Source organism: Chinchilla lanigera, unplaced genomic scaffold (genome assembly GCF_000276665.1).
Source record: "Chinchilla lanigera isolate Chin_1 unplaced genomic scaffold, ChiLan1.0 scaffold00055, whole genome shotgun sequence".
NCBI lineage: Eukaryota > Metazoa > Chordata > Mammalia > Rodentia > Chinchillidae > Chinchilla > Chinchilla lanigera.
Window position 1 is genome coordinate 8,592,645 of NW_004955456.1, and position 23,853 is coordinate 8,616,497.

Below are 23,853 nucleotides of genomic sequence, written 5' to 3' on the forward strand. Positions count from 1 at the left end.
GCCACATCCTGCTGTGGTTGTTTTGTATATCCTTTGTTACTTTCTTCTTTTCTTGTTTATCTTTGTGGTTTGGTGGTTCTCTCTGTTGACGGAGTTTGATCAGTGGTGTCTGTTGTAATACTGTCTGTTGTGTCTAATTTTGTTAATTTGGCTCTTCTGTCTTTTGGTAAATTTGACTATGGCTTTACCAATCTTTTTTATCTTTTCAAAGAATCAGTTCTGATTCATTAAGCCTTTGTATCCTGTCAGTCTCTATATCATTAACTTCTAAAATATTTTTTAAAATTTTATTTGTACATGTTTGCTCTTCATATAGTTTACATTTGTCCTGGTGACTGGTTAAACGTACATATTACAGCATGTTTCTTTCTTTAAAATCTCCTTCCCTTTCCCTGTCCTGCCCCCACCTCCTCCTCCAGTTCCCCTGTCACATTTTTCATTCCTGCTGATATTATTTGTCTTTCTATATCATTAACTTTTTATATGTGCTTTATTATTTATTTCCTTCTATTGGCCTTAGATTTGGTTTATTCTTGTTTTCCTAGGACTTTAAGATACATCATTAGGTTATTTATTTGGAATTGTTGTTTGTTTGTTTGTTTCTAGTATAGGCATTGATAGCTATAAACTTTCCTCTTGGAGCTTTCATTGTTTCCTACAGATTCTGATATGTTGTGTTTCCATTATCATTTGATTCCAAGAATTTAAAACTTTCCCCTCTGTAATGTTTGTATTGTTCCTATGCTATTTCGTAAATGGATGTATGTTTATTACTATGTGTTTCCTACAACAACCATTGAGAATAGTCAATGATTATTCAATTGGTCACACATGTATAACTCTATTTATTTTCTTTAGAAACCACTTTGAAGATACCAAAGTATAGTATAACAACCATTGATAATAACCTACCACTTTTGTCTGTAACTCACTATTATTTGTCTATTTGTTTTCCTGAGAAGCTATCTTGTAGATAACAATATGTAAAACAACAACCATTGATAATTTCCTACCACTTTGTCTGTAAATCGGTAAGCCCCCCTATTACTATGTTATCCTTCTTTTACTCTTTAAAAAAGAAAAGTTATAAAAGTACTAGAAAAAAATTTCCCATAATATCTTCAGTGACCCATTCATTGATCATTCACCAGTTTATTAGTTAATCTTCATATGTTTCTGTACTTTCTTTTTTTGTTGTTTTTTTTTTTTTGAGATAGGGTCTCACTATGTAGTTCAGACTGGCCTTGAGCTCACTTATGTAGCCTAGGCTGGTCTTGACCTCTCAATCCTCCTGCCTCAGCCTCCTGAGTGCTGGGATTACAGGTGTGCACCACCATGCCCAGCCTGTAGTTTCTTTTTCTGTTAATTGCTAGTTTTATTCCATTGTAATCTGATAGGGTGCATGAGATTATTCAATTGTTTAAAGACCTTCTTATAGCCTATTTTGGAGAAAGTTCCATGGACTACTAAAAGAGTGTAGATGTTGCTGTTGGTGAGTTGGAACATGTTGTAGATGTCGTTTGGTCATTTGATCTAGTTGAAATCTTATTCTTTGTTAATTTTGTTAGTCTGATCAAGCTGTTTGGGACAGCAGAGTATTGAAACCACCAACTGACTGTGATTATATTGCTCTCTGGCTTTTTTTTTTTTGAGACAGGGTCTTACTATGTAATTCAGGCTGACCTTTAACTCACCATGTAGCACAGGCTGGCCTCAAACTCGTGGCAATCCTCCTGCCTGAACCTCGTGAATGCTGGGATTACAGGTTTGCACCACCACACCTAGCCTTTTCTCTGGCATTTTATATCAAGTACATAAGAGTTTGTTTTGTGCAACTAGGTGTGCTGATGTTCAGTGCATATATATATATATATTTGTGTGTGTGTGTGTATTTTTAGTTGGTATCTTTTAGTGAGTTGTTCCCTTTGACAGTAGTTAGTGATCTTCTTTGTCTCTTCTGAGTAATACTAGTTTGAAGTCTACTTCTCAGATATAAGTATTCCTTTTTTTTGGTCTTCACCCCATGAACGTATCATTTTTTTCTTTATCATTTTCTACTTTTCACTGTCAGTCTGTGTATGTATTTGCAGGTGAGGTGTGTTTCTTGCAGGCAACATATGTATAGCTGGGTCTTGGGTTTTGATGCAGTCTGCCAGTCTTTTTTAGTGGGGAATTAAGACTATGTATACTAAGTATCATCACTGAAAAATATGTAGTAATTCCTGTCATTTTATTGTTTTTGTAGTGTCTGACTCATTCTTGATTTTTATTCATATACTTTCCCGGTGGTGTTTTTTCTTTCCTGTGGTCCTGTGGAAACTGTGTTTAGTATTCTACTTAAATACTTCCTTCAGTGCTGCTTCAGTGGTCTTTACTTTCTTTAGTTTATCCTAATTTTGGGAGGTCTTTATTTCTCATTCAATTTCGAAGGATAGCCGTGCCGGTTATAATAATCTAGGCTGGCAGTTATTACTGTCTGAATATTCTGGTGCTTCCACCTTGTCTTCAAACCCTGTTATTTCTGTTGATTCTTCTTGCCTGCTGCCGAGACTGTCGGTTGAACTTTTTGACTAACTGAAGGTTTCATTTCCACTATTTCTGTTTGGTTGTTTTTGAGAATCTCTGTGGTGTTGCATTTACTGTATTATTTTCCTTAATTTATGCAACTGCGTATTTGTATCTTTTTATTTCATTGATTATCTTAACTATCAGTCTTACAAAATATTTGGAATTTCATCCATTTCAATATTCTGTGGGATAATTTGAAAGGACAGTCATAAACTTTTAGGGGCCTTTTGTTCCCCTGTTTTCTCATGATTCTCATGTTTTGTGTTAAAGTCTGCAGATCGGTTGGCACGGATAGCTCTGCCACTGTTGTGTGGAGGTCTTTTGGGTAAGTGGATTTCTCCTTGTGATGTGCACTGGCTGTGAGTGTCTCAGCATCAAAGCACCCATTCAGCCTCTTTCAAGGACTCACTTCAACCCCTACGACTGCTTTGTGAGGAATGAAAAACTACCAGTAATACCAACATCTAAATAACCGACCATTTATCAACATATAATTTAAAACTGGTTTAAAAGGTTCTCTACTATTTCACTAACCCAGGGGAAAAGAGAGTAATAATTTAGGGTAGGCTAGGGGAAAAATAGAGACAGAAAGAGTAGATTTTAATGATAATATTTATGTGCAAAAAAGAAGGGGGGATTTAAGAGGGCACGAGAGGATAGGGAAAGAAAGAGGAGAGGGGTGTGTGTACGGAATACTGAGGGAGTGGGAACACCCATGAGACAACCCCTGGTGTGGGGGAACGTACAGTTAGCAGCACCAGACACACTTCATACGCACATAGGCCACACAGAGAGTTATTTACTCCGGACCTCCATTGTGGGAAGCGCCTGATTAAAGGAGGCCTATACATCCAGTGTTCTTCTCCACCCCTGTCCACGTAAGTGAAGCCACCAGTCAGAGCTGGCACTCCGCCCCTCTGTGGTGACAGATGAGTGCCCCGCAGGCCACCCAGTGGCAGGACTGGATCACACCTGACAACTCCATCTCCTCCGTCCCTGGGAATGAGGGCACCAGAAAAACCCAGCTGCCCGCCAGAGAGCCCGTTCGTGTGGTCCTGTGCAGGTGTGACGTGGCCAGGGCTCTGCCCGTGGCGGCCCGTGCCCATGTTGCACTGAGGCGTTCCTCTGAGTGCCTCCTGGGAGAGCGGAGGACGTGCCTGCGTGGCGTGCGTGCTGGCGAGAGCGTTGGGCGCCCAGCCTTCCACTGGCCTCTGCGGGGCTCCCGGACTTACACCCCTCCGCTGCAGCCCCCCTCCTGCAGGCCGCGCTCTCGTCCTGCCCTGATGTTCCAGCAGCTGTTCTGTGCTTCTCGCCCTTTCCCCCAACCTGGCTGAACGTGCCCTGCGCCCTTGGGTTTCACTCCATCGCAGTCTGGGGCTCGCTGTCACCAGCCAGGGTCTCGGGTCTCTCCACTGCAGTGATTTTAGTTTTCCTGTGTCACAGACACCATTCTCCTGGGTCCAAGCTGATTCTTAAAGAGGTGGCCCCCTGCCTTTCTGGAGAGAAATGGCTGTTGCATCCCAGAGATACAAAAAATGAGGGTGTTTTCTGTTCTCTTCCGCCACCTACAGAGGCACAGTAGGTTACTTAAGATGACTGCCCCCAGCAATTCCATTTCCTGCTTGGCTTCCCCCCAACACACACACACACACACACACACACACACCACCGAGTCCTGAGGGAGATACTGGGAATTCCACTCCTGCCCCTGCGCATGGCTGAGCCTAGGTCTTCTCTCTGCTCAGGCTGCGCTTCCTGCCTGTAGCAAAGTCAGCACTCAGGGGTGTGCTGGGACTTTCTTTTCCGCTCTCGCCCTGAGCAGCCGTTTTCATTTGGTGCTGGTGTGCAGTACTTCTGCTACTGTGCTTATCTTTCTAGATACCAAAGATCTGGGTTTCACTTGGTTGCCAGCTCACTCAAGCTGCAGCCCAGTGATTTCCCAGGGTTCCCTGTCTCCTCATAGAGGCCCATACCTGCCATGTGGGTCAGTCAGGGGAACAGCATAGGGTGTTGTCTGCCTCGATTCCAGCATCTTCAAAACCCAGAAGTCTTTTATGTCATGGGAAAACAAACTGAAAGAACTCCTTCCAGAGCTGGTATTTAACGGAGCTGGTATTCCAAGGGAATGTCAGAAAGTAGGTAATAATCCTAGCAGATAAGCCATTACACATTCTGAACGAAGACGTGAAGAACGTTTGCGGCTCGATGCCTGGGGTTAAGGTATGCAGCGCAGAAGGGGCAGCCAGGAGAAAGCCCTCATGCAGAAGGGGCGTTTGATGCGTGGCATTGTGCTTTGTCAGTTGGTGGTTGGAGCAGAGGCAGAGATGAGAAGACACTCATGTTTCTAGTTGTGAACCAGTGGCCATAGCCATGCAGCCTGTCTAGTCTCTTGGACCATGAAGATCTCTCTCTCTTAGCTGTAGTCTTTTGTACCCTGTTCATCCCCTTCCTCAGCTCTTAGACAGTTTTTGAAAAATAATCTCTAGCATCTTTTAAAGATATGATCTTTCCTCTTATAGCAGCTAGAGGTGGCACCTACTGGGTTCAATCCCAGTACCATAAACAGAAGGAAAAAAAAAAAAAGAAAAGACAACCATAATACTAGAGATTAGTATACAGAATATATAAAGAACTCTTACAACTCACTAGTAAGAACTTATATCACTCATATGTGGAATAAGTTACCTTTGTGTGTGTAAATTACCTTTTTTAAAAAGTTCCTTTTGTATCAGGTAATTCATGGCAAATCAAAACCATTCAGCCAGGCAGAGAAAAATGCAAAATAAACAAAACAAAAACCCATGAAATCACAATGAGATACTATTTCATACCTACTAGAATGCCTGTGATTAAAAAAAAAAGATAGGGAAAACAGTATGGTAGTTCCTAAAAAATGAAACATAGGATTACCATTTGATCCAGCAGTTCCACTTCTGGCTGTATGCACAAGAGAGTTGGAACTCAGATATTTATACAGTGTTCATAGCGTTATTCACCATAGTCAAAAGGTGAAATCAAACCAAATGTCCATCAACAGATGAATGGGTAAACAAAATATATATCACAGTCAAGTGTTATTCAGCTTTAAGGAAGGAATGGAGTAGGAAAGGATCCCATTTACTTATTTCTTCTTTTATCCAGAAATTGGTTTTATATTTCTTGTTCATCCATCCAGGATTGAAGGATAAGGACTGTCTCTCCCTCAACACGTCCAGTGACAGGCTGGGTATAGCTCAGAAGCAGAGCGCTTGCCTGGCATGTGTGAGGTGCTGGGCTCCACCCCCAGGACCACAGGGAGAACGCGGCCAGGGCAGGATGGACAGGCTTGTCATTAGCTGTAGGTCAGTGTGGTGATTACCGGGGGAGCGGGGCTTTTTCAGTACCCACAGGCGGAGATATGGCGCTGCCAAAGCCCCATGTTTAAAGCAGAAGCAAAAGCCCCCCAGGGTGACAAGGTGGCGGAGGGGAAGCTGCCCCAGCTGCCCCTTGAAAAGAGACTGATGAACCTCCTGTCAGCACTCCCTAGGCACGGCCTCTCAGTGTCTGAAACTCGGCTGGTACCATTTCCTTTTGGTGGAAATTGCTTACAGTTCTTACCTGATACGCGTTCTGTGATCAAATGATACAATTTACTTTTAATCTGAGTATAACTTATTTTTAAGGGATACCTCAAAATTATACATATTGATGGGGTACATGTGATGTTCGGATACGCATATACATTGTGAATCACTTCCGTCAGACTGAATATATATATCTTCAACCTCCAACCTCCATCATTTCTGTGTAGATTCAGAGAAACATTCAAAATCTCTTCTAGCTTTTTGAAATGCACAGTAAGTTCTTCCCCGCAGTTACCTTTCCCTGCAGGAGCTCGCAGAGCTGGAGCTGGGTATCCGTTGACCCACCCTTCCCAACCCCCTCCCCACCCCACCCGCCTCTGGCCAACTCCTTCACTCAGGTTGCATGAGATCAGCAGCGTCAGGTTCCAGGTAAGTGTAGTCCCGCAGTACCTGCCTGTGTGCTCCTGGCTTGCTTCACTTAGCGTAAGGACCTGTATTTCCATCCATGGTGTTCACAAATGACAAGGTTTTGTTCTTTTTTACAAGGGAGTAGTATTCCAACATTGCCCCCGCCCATTCCTCTGTCGCTTTCACTTACTGGCTATTGTCGGCAGTGCCGCCTTAAGCATGGGAGTGCAGATGTCTGATCACCATGTTGGTCTTGTTTTCTTTGGATCCCAGTCGTGGGATTGCCGGCTCACATGCTAGTTATGTTTTTAAATTTTTGAGGACACTTCCTACCAGCTGGACTCAAATGCATCCCCACCAGCGGTATGCAAGAGCTTCCCTTTCTCTGGTCCTCTGCGGCTCTTGTCTTTACGGTCCTTGTGAGAACAGCCATTCTTACTGGAATGAGGTGATGGTTTTTTTGTTGCTGCTTTGGGTTTTTTTTTTTTTTTTAATTTTTAAAATTTTTCTCAGTATACTTGTGTAGTACATGATGAGCACATTGCTCGCGGGCAGTCAGTCCGTGTTTGCTGCACACCTTCATTCTTTCTCCTGCCTTCCTCCCCCTCCACCGTCCTCCCTCCATCTGTGGTTGGATCTCCATGTCCTTGCTGATCAGTAATGTTGAACATTTTTTAAAAATACCTATTGGACATTTGTGTGTTTTTCTTAAACATGTTTTGGATAGAATATCGAGCATCTGAGCTGGTTCACTTTTCTTTTTTTCTTCTCAATAGAAGTATTAATAACGTTTTGTTGTTGTTTCTAGGACGGGCAAGACTGTTGAACTTTCTAAGAACCCAGTCTGAGATTTGCAAAGCAGCACCCCAAACTGTGTTAAGCCCAATGAGAATATGTAAATATACATGTTTACACAATGGTTAGCAGCAGCTTTGTGATATTTGTTTTAGAGATAACGGGTCTCTAGTGAGCCACAAAGGCCCCTGAGGATTAAGGATGTAAATTTCAAAATCTGGATTCCTTCCTGTCTAATCCTATCTGGCTAGAGCTGTGTTTTCCCTGCATGTGAAACTATCAAGTCCTAATTCCTCAAGGGGAAGGTTCATTACATTATTAAAAATAATGAATTCTATTTCTAAATGAATAACAGCAGGCGAAGCATGGAGTAATAATGAAAGTCTGTCAGGAACTAAGAATTATGATTAATCCAATTCTGTGCACTTGAACAGAACTGGGAGGGGGGAACGAGGGTGGGGGAGAGAGGAAGGAGGGAAGGGAGGAGGGGAGGAAGAGAGGGAAGAGGGGAAGAGGGAAGGAGGGGAGGGAGGGAAGAGGGGAGGAAGCGAGGGGGGAGGGAGAAGGGGAGAGAGGAAGGAGGGAAGGGAGGAAGGGAGGAGGGAAGAAGGAGGGGAGGAAGGGAGGAAGGAAGGGAGGAGGGGAGGAAGGAAGTGAGGGAGGAGGGAAGGAACTGAGGGAGGAGGGGAGGAAGGAAGGGAGGGAGGAGGGGAGGAAGGAAGGGAGGGAGGAAGGAAGGAAGTGAGGGAGGAGGGGAGGAAGTGGGGGAGGAGGGGAGGGCGGGCTAGATGAGAGTGTTTGAGTTCCGAAAGGAGGAAGAACAGTAACTTAGACTTGTCTTTACCTTGAATTTACAGCCTCTGGCTGGGAGAGTGATGTTTTAATCTCTGGAATGAGAAATGTCCTTTGAAGAAAACTGTGAGCAAAAGCTGCATCTCAGCCTCGAGTGCCACGTGCAGTGCTCAGCACATAGTTTGGCTCTTAGTACATCTCGAGAGACTGCTGACAGTTGTCTTACTTTGAAGGAATTGTTTTAGTTACATCAGAGCTTAGCGGATCACGGCCTGCAGACCAAACCTGTCATACCGCCAGTGTTTGTAAATACATTCATACTAGAACACAGTGCATTCCTGACTTTGCGTGTTGCGCATGGTTGCTTTTGCCCTGTGACGGTGGAGTCAGTCGGTGGGACAGAGACCACATGGGCCCCAAAACCTAAGGAACTTATTCTCTGCCTTTACGGAGGAAGTTGCCAACCTCTGAGTTTAACCCTTAGCTTCACATTCACAGATAGTATGTTTCTAATAATTGCTCCAGTGAGCTTTGGAAGATTAATATTTTAGTTGTGTGAATTTTTTTTTTTTTTTTTTGGTACTGGGAATCGAACTCATGACCTTGCTCTGTGCCACTGAGCTATCTCCCCAGCCCTGCTGTGTGAAAATTTCATCTCCCTGAGAAACCACCAACAGAGTAAAGAGACAGCCTACAAAATGGGGAAAAGGTTTTACCAGCCAGTCCTCGAGGACCAACACCTAGAATATATAAGGAACTCAGATGAATCAGACCCTCTAAATTTAAAGACCCAATCCAAAAATGATCATCTGAAATGCATAGATGCTTCTCAGATGAAGAAGTACAAACAGCAAATAAATATATGAAAAAATGTTTTCCCTCACTGGTCATTGAAGAGCTGCAAATTAAAACACTGCTGGAAAAAAAAAAAAAAAAAAAACAATGCTGAGATTCTGTCTCACTCCAGAAAGAATGGCTGTTATCAAGACATCAACCTGCCCAGCGTGGTGGCGCACGCCTCTAATTCCAGCACTCGGGAGGCTGAGGCAGGAAGATCATTGCGAGTTTGACACCAGCTTGGGCTACAAAATGAGCTGAAGGCCAGCCTGAACTACATAGTGAGACCCTGTACCAAAAAGACAAAAAAAGACATCAACCAATAACAAATGTCAATGGGTTGTGGGGGAAAAGGAACTCTTCTCCACTGTTGGTGGGGGTATGAAATTGGTGCAGCTGATACAGGAAAATAGAAACTCCCAACCTGAACAATATCTGGGACGAGATCGTGTTCTCTAAAATCAAAGAATGAATTTTAGGAACAACAGAGGTTAAGGGCAGAATATATTTATTGAGGGAAAGAAAGCTTCTGTCCAAGAGAGGGACAGAACAGGGCCTGAGTGGGTTGCCAAGGACCTTGCCCTTCCCAGGGACTTTATAGAGCAAAACCACAAGGTAAAGCGGGTCCAAGATAGGTATAAGGTGGGCACGAGATGGGACAAAACTGTGGTCAGCCAATAAGATTACAAGTATAATTGTTCAGGTAAAATTGAGTAAACTGGGATCAAATGGGGAAGCGAGTCACGTAGCAAGTGTGCAGGAATACAGATCGAGCTTTTCCTGTAGGGGACTGGTGACTCTCCCTGGCTTTTTCAAGGTGATTGCTACCTATTTAGAATATCAATCCCTGATGTCCACACCTAGAGAGGTATATGGGTGCATCTGTTTAGTCCTTTGACTTGAGGTCTGGCCCACAGCAAATATATCTCCATTTACAAGGTATCTTGTCCTCCATGTTGGCTCCTTCGAGGGAGGGCCTGGCCCTGTCTGACTGCCTATAATATTTCTATCTAACTCAGCTGCCTGTAACACAACCAATGTGGAAATCAGTGTGCAGATTTCTCAAGAAACTAAAGCTAGAGGTTCCATTTGACTCAGCTGTTCCCCTTCTTGGTACCCTCTCAAAAGAATTAAAAGCATCATGCCTCAGTGATACGTGCACACCCGTGGTTACAGCAGCTCAAATTTATAACAGCTAAATCTTAAAACACTCAGTATGCCCGTTGTCAGGTGAATGGATAAGGAGCATGTATTTATATACAGTGGAGTGCTACTCTGTCATAAAGAAGGTTAAACTTGAGTCATTTGTAGGAAAATGGATACATCTTGACAGTAAAGTTGAGTGAAATAGATCAGACACAAGATTAAATATTGCTTTGTTCCTCTTGTATGAGAAACCCAAAGGGTGGGTAAGGAGCAAAATGGAGGACAGATACTGGGAAGGAGGAAGAACGTGCTCAGGTAGGAAGCGGAGCAAGGGAAGGGGCGGAGAGGAAAAGGGAAGCGAGCATGGACGGGGAATGGAAACTAGGCTGCGGTCAGTGGGGAGAGGAAGGAGGACTGCGGGGAGCGGAGGGGGATGGGAGAAATGAATTGAGACACATCATGTACAGGTACAAATTCCCTGTGATGAACGTGATCATTATGGATGACATATATATATATACCAGTTAAATTAAAATTTAAATAATAAAATAATAAATAAAATAGGTTAAATTTACCACCCTGCTTTTTCCCCAGTTTTGATACTTGGAAAACAGTGAAAGAACACTAGGTGTACCCATATATCTGGAAGACAGAATCATTCGTTGTTACAGTCTCTCCACACCGGCCTCACCTCTTCACTGTCTGTGCTGTATACACACAGGGTTGCTGCTGCTGCTGCTGCTGCTGTTCAGTTATTTGGAAGTTGCAATATTATGCTTCTTCCACACACACACATCTCTTAAGAATAAGAGAAGTTTTCCAAATAACTCGTTTGTGTTACAGTTTACGGACACACGGACGAGCGTTTTGTTTGTAAGGGCATCGCGATGTCCCCACTTACAAGCTGCAGAAACGCTCAGTAGAGCACGTTAGTTACCTGTCCCTGGCAAATGGCACCCTGAATGGCGGCCTTGTAGAGTCCACTTCCTAATCCCTGGAATGTGGACCTTTCCGTCGCTGGCGCAGGACTCCGCAGATGCAGTCGGGGCGTTTAGATGCACTAAGGATCCTGTGTCTGCGTGGGCCCCGTCTAACCACCAGGGAGCTCGTGTGGCTCAGGAGTGCAGGCCTGGCTGCCCCTGCTCAAGGCTGGAGGTGGAGCTGCTTTTTAGGCTGCCCCTGGCTGGAGGTGTCAGACCTTTACAGTCCCCAGAGCGAGCCACCAAGACTTTCCTTACCTGACCTCGGAGGTGGCAGCCGCGCACACTGACTGTGAGAAGCGAGTTGCTCAAGGCGCCTAGAGGGCTTGCACAAGTCATGGACACCAGAGGCTGCTGCCCCCCGTTGCAGGACACACGTCTCAGGATATCGCCGCAACACGGTTCGCGTGAAATAATGTAGGCAAGCTCACTGCTCTCCGCATACAGAGTTGGCCTCATTTCTCAGAGGGTCTTTTGGTGGTTTTTTTTTTTTTTCCTTTGGTCATTTTGAGACAGGGTCTCGCTCTGCAGTTCAAGCTGGCCTTGAGCTCACTTTGTAGCCCAGGCTGGTCTCAAACTCACAATCCTCCTGCCTCAGCCTCCCGAGTGCTAGGATTACAGGTGTGAGCCACCCCGCTTGGCCACGTTGTCTTCCTGTCACAAAAAATAAAAAGATAAAAGTGAAAACAACAGAAAAAGAAGAGAAGATACCTATCTTCTTGTATCTGATATAAAACTGTTGGTTTCTTTCCATGAAGAACTCGAGGCTTCCTGTCCACCTTTTATTTTATAATTTCCCTTGTCTCATTACTCAGTCCTCAGTTGCCAGTACTTGCTTATTGCCTGCAGGTTTGCCGTGTCTAACTGCCAAAGGCCGAAACCAAGTGAGTTAGGCTAAAAGCAGATACCTTGGGTTGGTGAAAGCCTGAGGACAGGGCTGTGGCTCAGTGGGAGGGAACCTGCCTGGGATGCTTGAGGTCCTAGGTTCAGTCCCCAGCACTGGAAAACAAAAAGGAAAAGAAAAGATGGAGCCAGGTGTCAGGGTGCACACCTATAATCCCAGCACTCTGAAGGCTGAGGCAGGAGGATCTTTGCAAGTTCGAGACCAGCCTGATTACAAAGTGAGCTCAAGGCCAGCCTGAACTGCATAGTGAGATCCTGTCTCACAAAAGAAAAGAAAAAGAAAGAAAAGGTGAAATACAAAATTGTGTGTACATAGAAGCTCCAAGACTTGTAAATTTTACTAACGGTGAGGTTGTGGTGGCAGCCGGTCACCTCCTATTTAATCTTGCAAGAAAACTGAAAGTGACCACATGACAAATAACAAAAATGACACATTGCTCCCTTGAGCCAATATTTAGAACCATTTCTTGGGTTTTCAGAACTTTCCAAGCAGCTTAGGCAAACCCTCCTCCCCCAACTAGCTCTGGATTCTAAGTTGAATCCAGGCTGTACTAGCAGTGGAGTCTTTCAGTCTACAAACCCAAAGCAGCAAACACAATGTTACTTTTCTACTTATTTCTCTGGCCCTACCTGCTGCCAGCCAGAGCCTGTCGTGTGAAAGCATACTGTCACTGGCACAAGCAGAAGCGAAAAAGCAGCGTGAAGTGTGTGAAGCTCATATCTTCACAGCAGCTCTTTTAGTTCATATAGACAGCGCCTGGCTCTGTGAGAGTAACCTGTGTGACTCAGCGGATGGAAGGTCTGCCAGAGGGCGCAAAGGCGAAACTAAGGGAAGCGTGCAGTGCGCAGGCTTAGGGCCGCTTCCTGCAGAACCGCAGGGCGGGGTTAGAGCTTGGGGGAGGCAGGAAGGTGCTGTAAAGACCCTCAGTCCTGTCCTTTCCCGCAGCCCCAGGCGTGGCACGTAGTGAGCAGTAAAGCTGAAGATTACATCACCCGTGTCTCCCAACCCTTGCTCCCCTTGCATGGCGTGGTGTCTGTCCTCACAGCAGTGCGTCCCTGCGGTCAGCAGTCCCAGAAGTGATTTCCCGCCTGTGCGGACCCTGAGAGCTCCAGCCACAAATGAGTCTCCTGGACTCAGATTTTACATCCTCCGTGTGCACCCTGGAGATGCTTCCTCAGAACTGAGTACTCTTGGTCCTTTAGCTGCAGCCCTTTTCTCCTTCTCCCAGCGTCGGCAAACTAGAGCCCCACGTGCCGGTGTCACCCCTAAAACATGCCGTGCGGCGATGGAAGGGGCCGTGTGGGAGGCAGGCAAACGTGAGCGCTGGGGAGAAAGCGGAGGGGTGGACGTGAGCAAGCAGAGGGACCGGAAGTCAGCGGTTCACCCGCACCCCAGGCCAGCCTGGGGCATTGGAGACTTCAGGTGTACCAGTGGGTGTGTGTGTGCGCGTGTGCGGGTGTGTGTGTGTGTGTGTGTGTGGTCTGATTCCAAAAACAGGAAGACTAAAAGTTGTGTAGGAACAGATTTTCAGAATCCAATACCCAGCATACGCACACGCACGCATGCGCACACACATGCAGGAGGAGGAACTCCAGAACTGAGCACACTAGGGATAGAGGTGGGGCTCCAAACGGACAACCAGCTATAAGTGAAAGTCCATCTTCTGAAAAGCTGAGTCCGGCCTCAGGTGCACCAGAGCGTGGGCACCAGGCTTCCCAGTCCACCTGCCTCCTGCCGGTGAGAGAGCAGCTCCGCCTCTGGGTACTCAGCCACCCCACGGGAAAGACCCCTCAAATACTGGCTCAGGAAGCAGCCCGGGAGTTACACGCAGCCCCCACACACAGAGTGGCAGTAGACGTCTGAGCACTTTCCCGCCAAGCCCGGCCAAACATTCCACGAACATCTCTGTGAGAAGGGCCAGGAGAACCTCGGAGAAACCACAGCAATGGAGTGAAAGAAAACGGGAGTGTCATCACATTCCGGATGAGGCAAGGGAGGAACAAGAAGAGGATGCTGTTTTTCAAAATAAAAACAGTCAGCCAGCATGGTGGTACAGGCCTGTAATCTCAGCAACTCTGGGAGGCTGAGGCAGGAGAATCCAAAGTTCCAGCACGGCCTAGGTGACTTAGTAAGACCTCTCTCAAAATAAAAAATAAAAATGGACTGGGGAGGTAGCCAAGTGTGAAAGTCCTGGGTTCGTTCCCCAGTGCAACAATAGTAATGGCAAGTCAGCTTTAATACATCTGGACCCTAGAATAGTATTCAGTGGAAGAAGTGTGCTGTCGAGCACAAAAAGAAGAACGTGAAACTCATCTTGCTGAGTGACAGAAGCCGGTCTGGAAAGACCACATACCATGTGAGTTCAAAAACAGGGGAAGCTGTGGTGACGCATTCCTGTAATCCCAGCACTCAGGAAGCTGAGGCAGGAGGATCGCCATGAGCTTTGGGCCAGTCTGGGCTACATCGTGAGTTCAAGGCTGGTCTGAACTACATAGCTGTTGCAACCTCTACCCAGAAAGGGGATGGGGTCAGAGGAAATATATGAGGGGTCTACTTTGTGCCCAATATAAGTAGAAAACTGCTGGAAAAATAAGGCCTATTAATGACTGCCTCGTACTTTTTAATACGTGACTACGATTGTTACCTTATCATGTAAGGAAAACAGGCGCGTCTTTAACCACAGGTCAGACAGGCTGAGCAGGGGAGCTGGGGCACAGTGGCTCATCACTGTCATACCAGGAAGTGTGTTCACAGGGGTGACATCCGGGCTTCCATCCCAACACACTTCATCCTCGTGAGCCCAAGGGATCCTTTCCCCGTGTCTCCCGCTCCCGGAAGGATCTTCCCCATCAACAAACATGTAGCCAGCCACCGGGACTCACGCCTGTCATCCGGCACCCTGGGAGGCTGAGGGAGGAGGATCACAAGTGAAAGCCCGGCCTGGCCAACTTATGATTTAGTGAGACCCTGTCTCAAAATAAAAGAAAGGACTAAGGATGTAGCAATACCACACACAAAAAAGCACTCTGCCTTGTATCTTTAAAGACGAAACCCTTGGTCCCGGTTGCCCCGGCACCTGCCATTCCACTGGGTATGGGTCGTGCGCTCTCTTGTCTCCTGAGCCCCTGAGTTACCTCATCGGTGCCAGGTCTTCACCCGCCACGAGTGACTCACGCACGCACCCAGCCGGGCTTCGGCCTCAGTGCCAGCCGCCGGCTTGCCATCCCCGTTTGCTCCCTCTAGACCCCTCAAGCTCAGCACGGCTGCAGCTGTGTCCAAACACGCGCTCCTGCGAGCTGTTCCCGGTGGACGGGCGGCTGCTTCCCACTTCCAGCCGGCAGCTGCTGAGGCCAGAGTCCTCGGCGTCATCTTTGCCTCCATCAGCGTCTTCATTGCGCCCCCGATCTGCTCGGCGATCTAGGTGCGCTCAGCGGGCGGTGGGTCCCTCATGCACCGCTCCCGTCACCTCACGGCTGTCACCTTGGCCTGCACCGTGGTTGACGCTTTCTGGGGTCACAGCCAGAGCCTCCCTCCTTCCGTCCTCGGCCTTCCGCTGAGTAAGCAGATCAACTGGGGTCAGCTTGGGATGGAGGCTCAATCCTGGTTCTGCAGTAGCTTCCGTTTCACCGCATCGGACAAATTCCTAAACTCCTGTGCCTTAGCTGCTGGGTCTGTAGAAAGAACAACATCCCCCTCAAGAGGTGGCGGGATTTGGAGAGGTGGCGCAGTGGCCCCCCTTTTCTGCAGTTTAGCTTTCTGTGATTGCATTTACCTACTGTGTGAAACGATTAAATGGAAAATTCCACAAACAAATAATTCATAGGGTTGAATTAGCTTGAATCCCAGCATCTTGTGATAACTTCTGTTTTACTATTCTTGTTGTTACCCTCTTATTGTGCCTGATTTATAGGATCGGCTTTATCACCGAAGCTGTGTGTTCATGGGGTCTGGTGCTGTCGCAGGCTTCAGCCACTTGCTGGAGGCTTGGTGCGTGGAGGGTCGTAAAGAGCTGTGCTGTCTAGCTTGGTATTTGTTTGTTTTGTTTTTGTTTTCTCGGTACTGGGGATGGAACCGTGGGCCTTCTGACTGAGCTACATCCCAGCCCATTTTCCTTTTTACTTTTTGAGACAGGGACTTACCAGGTTGCTTAGGCTGGGGTTCCGCTTGTGATCCTCCTGCCTCAGCCTCCCAGAGAGGTGGATGACATCTTATTATTTTTAATGCCCTCCAGAACAGCAGCCTACTTTGGTCTCCTTATTTCTTCAGTGCTGGAGGTGGGAGGGTGTGTAGAAACAGCGGATTCCAAGTACCTGCCCGTGGCTGTGGAGCCCTCAGTGCCTGAGCGAACACTCGGCCCCAAACACTGCTCATTAAACTAAAGCAAATCCAGTTCATGACTGCTGTTTGTACAGGAATGTAGTAATTGGTTTCGTGCACTACACAGAAACTGCTTTGTCAGTGGAAAGTGTTCTTTTAGTCAGTTCTGTGGTTCCTTTAAAGCATCTGTTCCCTGGAGGGTGCTGAGAGGAGGAAATTCCAGGCAGTGCCCCACTTGTTTTTAACTGAGCCTTTATCTGCTCTCTGGCCCTGCCTTCTTGGGATTTGTTTACACCGTGACCTCACATACTCAGGGTCCCCCGCTTTGTATAAGCCTCACCTCTCCATCAGTATCTGGGAGATTTAATGTTGCCACTCGTTTTATCATTCCTTGCTGATTTTTTTTTCTTTTTTTTTTAAAGACAGGGTCTTGCTGTGCAGTTCAGGTTGGCCTTGAATTCACTGTGTAGTCTAGGCTGGCCTCAAATTCACAGTAATCCTCCTGCCTCAGCCTACCGAGTGCTGAGATTACAGGCGTGTGCCACCACACCTGGCTCCTTACTGACCTTTTTAGTAAACCATAAGAGGGGAGGAGTTAGTGTGGATGTGCCAATGTGGGCATAAGCTGCAAAGAGCTTAGTGTAACGGCAGAGTCCTGCGGAGCCCCTGAGCCCGCCCACCCCTCTCCGGTCACTTCGCCCTTCTCCCAGAGGAAGCGGCATCCTGATTCTGGCGCAGATTTGCTCGGCCTGCTCTTGAGCCTTAACGTCTACAGCTCAGACTTGTAGTATGTTATTCTTTAGGGCGCCCCCGCCTTGTTGTTCTGGGTGGTGATTGGTCCGTGTTACTGGCAGCGGAGCAGCAGTTCATGTTTTCATTGCTATGTATCATGACACGTGTTGACTATGCGTTTGTATTCACTCACTGCTCTGCAGCACCTGTACGTCAGAGACCAGGTGTCGGTGTGTGTGGATTTGTTTCTGGAGTCTTTACTCTGTCTCCTGTTACGTTTGCCTGTCCTTGTGCCAAACCTTGCTACCCTAATTACAGCAGTATAAGGGGTGTGTGTGTGTGTGTGTGTGTGTGTGTGTGTGTGCATGTACATATGTACATGAATGGGTAGGTTGGGTGTAGTTGTGTGATGCTTGATACCTTTTAGAATAAGTCCTTCCATTTTGTTCTTTCTAAGGTTTCCTTGACTATTCCTAGCCTTATGGATTTCCATATAACTTTTATAATCGGCTTGAAATGATCTTCTCTTTTAAACAAACAAAAAAAATTACACTTTTGATTGAGCATAATTTAAGGAGAATGGATATCATTACTATTTTGAATCTACCTGTACCTGCAAGTGGTGTGCCTTTTTATTCATTTGGGACCTTAATTTCTCTCAGCATTTTATGGTTTGCTATGTAAAAGTTATACATATATTTTATGCTATTTAGTCTTAGGTATTTGGTGGATTTGGGGTATTACTATAAATGCTATTTGTAAAAAATTATTTCATAATTACTGCTTGTACTAGAAATATTTTTGTATATTGAAAATAAGTTTTTGTTACAAGATCGTGTGAGATTAAAGTACACATCATTTTAGGAGTCGCCTTATGTTAAAATCACTGTGGGACAGATGGGTGAGCTGAGGGAGGTAGAGTTTGATTCTAGCCAGCCTTAAAACCTGGAGAATTCCAAAGGCAGCCCGGAGGAGCGTGGCCCCGAACTGTGTGGAGTCTGAGGTTGCGCCAGCGGGCTTTCTCCCTCCGCCAAGGTGGCGGGCTCGGATGTCAGACGTCAGACATCGCTGCTCCTTGCTCAAGGGCAGTGGGGGACGCTGGGCCGGGCGGATCCGGGGCAGGCCGTGTGCAGGCTGCCCTGCAGCCTCGTCCCTGCCGTCCTTGGCCCACGGGGACCGAGGCCGTCACCCCATCAGTCGCAGGCGTCGCGTGTCCCCGCTCCGTGAGGGCGGTGCCTTGTCCCCAGCTCACCCCTGCTTTGTTCCCACAGGTCTATAAAGGAGAATTTCAGCTTCCTGACTTCCTGAAAGACAAGGCCCAGGTATGCTGTCTCCTGTGTCTGCTTCCTGCTCTTGTAAAGAGATTGGCTCTTGCATGAAGTAATCTTTTTAAATAAAATGAAATAAAAGGAGAAAAAAAAGACATAATGGTTTGTGCTGTGGTAGAAAGATTGCTGCCTGGAATTTGTTAATTTTAACAGTAATTGAATATTGTCTGAATTCAGAGAACTCAGTATCCTCCAAAACTGGGGAAATATTTTATTGATATGTAAATTCTTGTTGGCTAGTGAGGTCACGCTCAGGCCACACGGTACTTGGCATGGAAGGAGTGTGTATTGGTGCCTGCGCCCCAGCCTCCGAATAGCTAATTTGCAGTGAAATGTACACCTCCACACCCACATGCCGCTTAGCTTTTTTCTTTTAGAGCCTAGAAGACTGGTGAACATACTATACATCTGGCCATTGGCCGTCAGAAAGAATCTGAGAGAGTGAAGCTTGTCGGTTTTATTCTTTAAAAAATTAGACGGTGTGGTGGTGCATGCCTGTGATCCTAGCACTTGGGAGGCTGAGGCAGGAAGATCACCATGAGTTCAAAGCCGGCCTGGGATACATAGTGAGTTCAAGATCAGCCTGAACTGCATAGCAAAACCCTGTTTCTTTTCTTTTCTTTTTTTTTTTTTTGTACTGGGAATCAAACTTAGGACCTTGCACTTGCCAGATAGGCGCTTGTGCCACTGAGCTAGATCCCTAGCCCTGAGACCTTGTTTCCAAAAAAAACCTTAATCCAGAGGCAGGTGTGTGGCAAGCAGCCCAGTGGTAGAGCAGTTGCCCGGCGTACATAAGACTCTGCGTTCAATCCCCAGCACCACAAAACAACAACAACAAAATAAAAATGAAATTCCAACAAGTCCCATTGGAGCTGACTATCACACTCGCTTGCCTTCCAGTCTTGTTTCCTTAGCTGGAGAAAAGCAGACAGGGATGCGGGTGGGGACCTAAAGCCGCTCAGACAGCGTCCCAGCTCGGTGTCACCTGTCACCCTGGTGAGGGGCGGGGAGAGAGGGGTGACACCACCTGAGGTTGCTGACCCTTTGCCAGCGCAGTGGCCAGCCTGCCGTGCTCGTCCCTTGTTACTTGGGAACAAGACTCTGCCGAGCTCGGGGGCTGAAAGCTCCCAGCCCCACGGTGGTGATGACGTGCTGCGTCCCACATGCAGGCGGGGTCCTGCGGCTGGGATGCCTGAGCTGTGTCTCCTCCGCCTCCTGAGCCGGGGGCTGCAGGCGCGGACCACCGCACCTGGTCGTCTGTATTCTGGGTGAGGATGTTCAATAAGAAAAAGATGTTTTCAGCGGCACTGCCCAGACCCTTACCATGGATGGCTGTATTTACCGCCTCTCTCTCCACATTTGGAAAGGAGCTAGAAAGGATTTTGGTTTAAGTGAGAAAACAGAAGCCCATGAAGCCATCGTGGGTGTGGGCCTACATGGCTCACAGGACTCAGGACAGCACTGTACCAGCTGTGTAACAAAGCGTGCAGGTCAGGAGCAGCCCGGTGGAGAGACACAGGCGAGGGCCAGGGGCACCTGACCAGAGCTCGTGGGCCTATCCCCGCGGGCCAGGCTCGCACCTCGCCGGCGCCTCTGTGTGTGCACCTGCGCCTCAGTACCCACGCTCAACTCCATGGGCTGCGGGGCCTCGCCGGGCCCGGGTCACTCGCAGTGGCGATCTTTCGGTGAGCAAGCCTCCTCCTGACTCATCTCATCTCCTAACATAAACTTTGGGGTGAATCTAGGGGTCATGAAGAACAAAAACGCTCCTACCACCAGGAAATTCCAGGGTTTAGAGCCTCCCCCTCTGAAACCCGGAGGAGAGGGCCAAGTTCTTTTTTGTTGGTGGTTGTACTGGGGATCGAACCCAGAGCACTCTCACCACCAGGCCACATCTGCAAACCTTTTCATTTTTTGAGACAGGGTCTTGCTAAGTCACTAAATTGCCTAGATGGGGCTCAAACCTGTGACCCTCTGGCCTCCAGCTCCCTCAGTGCTGGAATTTTATTTTATTTTGTGTGATTTTTGTTTTTGCGGTACCGGGGATCGAACTCACGACTTGTGCTTGCCAGGCAGGCGCTTATGCCACTGAGCTATATCCCCAGCCCTTATTTTGTGTTTTTGAGACAGGGTCTTTGTAGCCCAGGCTGGCCTCGAATTCACAGAGATTCTCCTGCCTCATCCTCCTGAATGCTGGGATTATAGGCGTGAGCCACCATGCCCAGCAGTGCTGGAATTATAGGTGCCACCCCGCCTGGTTCTCTGTGTACAGCAGTGGCAAGCTGAGTTTAAGTGATGTTTGTGGGCCTGCAAGATGCCCGGATGTCTCAGAAGGGGCAGTCGCTTGTCTGGCTGACCAATCTCAAGGGCTTTAACCGCCTTTGCCTCTTTCAGCAGACGGAGCAAGTGGAGTAGCAGAGCCTGGATCATCTTTCCCCGTGAGGTGAGGCTGGGGACACCTCTGGGGCTTGGGTTTCCTGCTCGAGCTCTCAGGGGCAGTGCAGCCAGGGGGAGACAGCTCCAGAACTAGGCCGTCTGGGTTGGAATTCTGGTCATATCACGACTCAGCCACTTCACCTGTGTGTCTCCATCTCTTCTGTAAAATGAAGAAACTGAGCTCTTGTCCATTAATAAGAGATCGGTGGTAAGATTACCCAGAACGATGTCTTCAGAAGGCCCGGCAAAAATAAGCATGTAAATAGCGGTGGGTGTTACGTTTATGGTGAAGGCCTGAAAACAATATAGTATGTTAGCGCCACGGATCCTGGGGCCAGTCAAGCCCATGGCCTGTTTGCTGATAAGGAGACTGATGCTCTCACAGAATAGGGGATACCAAGAGCCACAGAGCTCCATCTCTCGCCCGCTGGCCAGGGCTTTTCCCGCCACCCTGCACCGCTTGTGTGTGCGCCAGACTTGCAAAAGTGTTTGCACCAATTTGTCTATTTCTGGATTGGTTGTTTTTCCAACTCCACCCTTGCTTATGTTAACAAATGACGATGCCCTGCGCTTGTGCCCTGCCTTGCCGCTTTGTAGCTAAGGGCCACGCTGTGAGCTGGCCAGCGGGCCTTGCAAGCCCCTTTTCTGTCTGCCTGTGTGAACGTCTGCCAGGACACAGCGGCTGGGTGACAAAGCTGGGTTTAAACCCGGGTTCCCTGATGTGGCTGCGCACAGCCCCCCAGGCGTTCTTAGAAATCTCTCTTGCTCTGAGTGATGCCTGAGATCGTTTGGAGCTTGGAAAACTTCAAAAATTCTGATGTTGATTTCTTTTCTCATAGTTTCGCTTACTTGGTATCTACTGCTTTAAATCATCTTTGGAAGAGAGGAGGCCACACTTGTAGTGAATTAAGAAAACCATTTTCACAACCCCTTTTTTATACCTGTTATACCAGGAACATCTGAGGGAACAGGGCCCAGCACCCCACTCTGCCGGCCCGCCGTGGCTCCCAGGGTGCAGCGGGCTTCACCTGAGGCCTTTCTTTCCAGCTTGCTTCTCACACGGGTCCTTTCCTTCCCCGCGGCTCAAGAAGCGAGCCTGGTGCTTGGAGGCTTATAAAGAGCCCTTCTCAGTCCTCCTCACAGCTCAGGAATTTGTATTTGTAATTGCATGAAAAGTTACTGGAATTCTAGCAAATTAATTCCAGTCTACCACTTCAGTGCAACCCACGGCGAGAATAAAGACGCTAAGGCGTACTTGTAGGTATGAGGAGCCAAGGGGTCCTGAGTCCAGCCATGATGGTGGCCATCCGGAACAAAGGCCTCGACCCAGCGCTGAACCCGCATTTTATTAATTCTGGAAGGGAGTGGCTTGAAGATGAGTGACTGTGTGAGCTGGGCTAGGTAGGAGGCCTGAAATCCCCCCTGCCATGTGCAGAGAGAAGGGTCTGCAGAAAGAGTGATCTGTATAAAACACCCGAGATAGTGTCTAATGTTTTGGGGTCCGTGCTTCAGCTCTGATGAGTAATCTTTGAAGCCCGGGCAGTCGTAGCCTCTATCCCAAGGCTCGATCCCAGCTGACAGCGTGGAGCATTGGCTCACACACCCGCCTCATCCCGGCTCACCCCAGGGAGCAACAGGGCCTCGGGGACACACTGCCCGCCATCTTCAGAGACTACCGTCAGCACCCGGGCTAGACCGTATGCGGTGCTTAAAGTCAACTGAAGGGATAAGGAAAAGTCCCGGCCAGCTCTGTACATATCAGTACATGGAAACAGGGTCAGGCTCGGCCAAAACGGAGGCAGTTTGTCCTCTTTCAAGGAGAGTCACCTAGGGGGTCCTCCACAGAGGCGCCGTGTGCTCAGGGCACCGCTCGCCTCCTGGCAGGGATCTGCCCAGCGCTAGCCGGTCACACTGCCAGCAGGAGCGGGTGACGCTATGGACGTCCGGCGTGTCTGGACTGTTGCAGGTGTCCTTCTGAGCAGCACTGTTGCCCTGGTGGCCACAGTCTCGCCCTGCTTTCAGATTTCCGTGTATGTGGCCCAGGAACAGCTCCACGCACTCTACAAGGCCCGGAGCATGTATCAGGTGCCTTGCCTCTCTCATTTTGTCTGCGTACTGGAAGAGGGCGGTACCAGCAGAAAGCTTCATTTTTATTTTATATAGTGACCATGTACTGAGTGTATGCTGTAGACCAGGCATAGGCTACCAACTGTGCACATACAGAGACCCTCTTCGTGAGAAGGTTTCATAGGACAGAACGCGCTGGCCCACGCAGCCTTCCACCCTGGTTCGCTTATGGGGGTCTCTGGGGGCCCAGTGCGGGCATGGGAGGCTGGGGAGCCTGGAAAGCACCTCAGGAGAGATCCTAGTCTGTCTTCCCCTCTTTTGGACCCCTTGACAGTTGCATAATGGTCACTGCCTCTCTCTCTAATGCTCCCCTTTTTTTGGTACGGGGAATCGAACTCAGAACCTTACGCTTGCTAGGCAGGCGCTTATGCCACTGAGCTATATCGCCGGCCCTAACGCTCCCTTTAAAGAACCTCAGTACCTACTGTCGGTGGTGCAGGGCCAGCCTGGCGACCTCAGCACCCTCAATGCCAGCCTCCCTGCCGTGCCTTCCGCGGCAGATGGAGGTCGTGTCACTGAGAAACGGGCTGCCGTTGCATGTTTTGCACGGAGAAGTGTCCTGCAGGGTCCGAGGCCTCCCACACCGAAGCATGGGGCCTACCGGGCCCTTCCTTCCGGGCAGCTGGGCTCCCCTAGTTGGTCCTCTGCACCCCGCTGCCTGGCCGCCTGGCGCCAACCGGGAGGGGTCGCTGGGGGCGCAGGGAGCGTGGACGGGAGCTCCGCACCGGTAACTCCGGGTCTGTCTGCCCTAGGAGAGACCCCGCCTCTTCAGCGAGAGGGAGCTTCCAGGCCGCTGACCCCGGCCGAGGTCAGCGGCCGCGTGCCCGTGACCAGCCCGTCTGTCCCCGCCTGCCCGCCGGCCGGTTCCTTGCGCTGGGCCCCCGGTAGCACCTGCTCGAGCCCGGCCTCCGAGGGACCCG

The 23,853-nt window shown here is 48.3% G+C and overlaps 2 protein-coding genes across 4 annotated transcripts in view; both read left to right on the plus strand.

Moving 5' to 3' along the window:
• Positions 1-23,853, plus strand: part of Tpst1 (tyrosylprotein sulfotransferase 1) — a gene marked incomplete in the record, with an annotated part of 93,530 nt that overhangs the window by 69,283 nt on the left and 394 nt on the right. For 2 of the 3 annotated variants that reach the window (XM_013520566.1, XM_005396711.2), the window contains 3 exon segments: positions 18,314-18,364; positions 20,765-20,813; positions 23,686-23,853. In XM_013520566.1, the coding sequence (XP_013376020.1) occupies positions 18,314-18,364; positions 20,765-20,785 (72 nt within the window). 3 annotated transcript variants of the gene reach the window in all.
• The window catches only part of LOC102010672, a 2,858-nt gene continuing 2,305 nt past the window's right edge, over positions 23,301-23,853 (plus strand). Inside the window, exon 1 of the mRNA XM_013520516.1 lies at positions 23,301-23,817. Coding sequence (XP_013375970.1) covers positions 23,301-23,817 — 517 coding nt within the window. The remainder of the gene's footprint in view (positions 23,818-23,853) is intronic.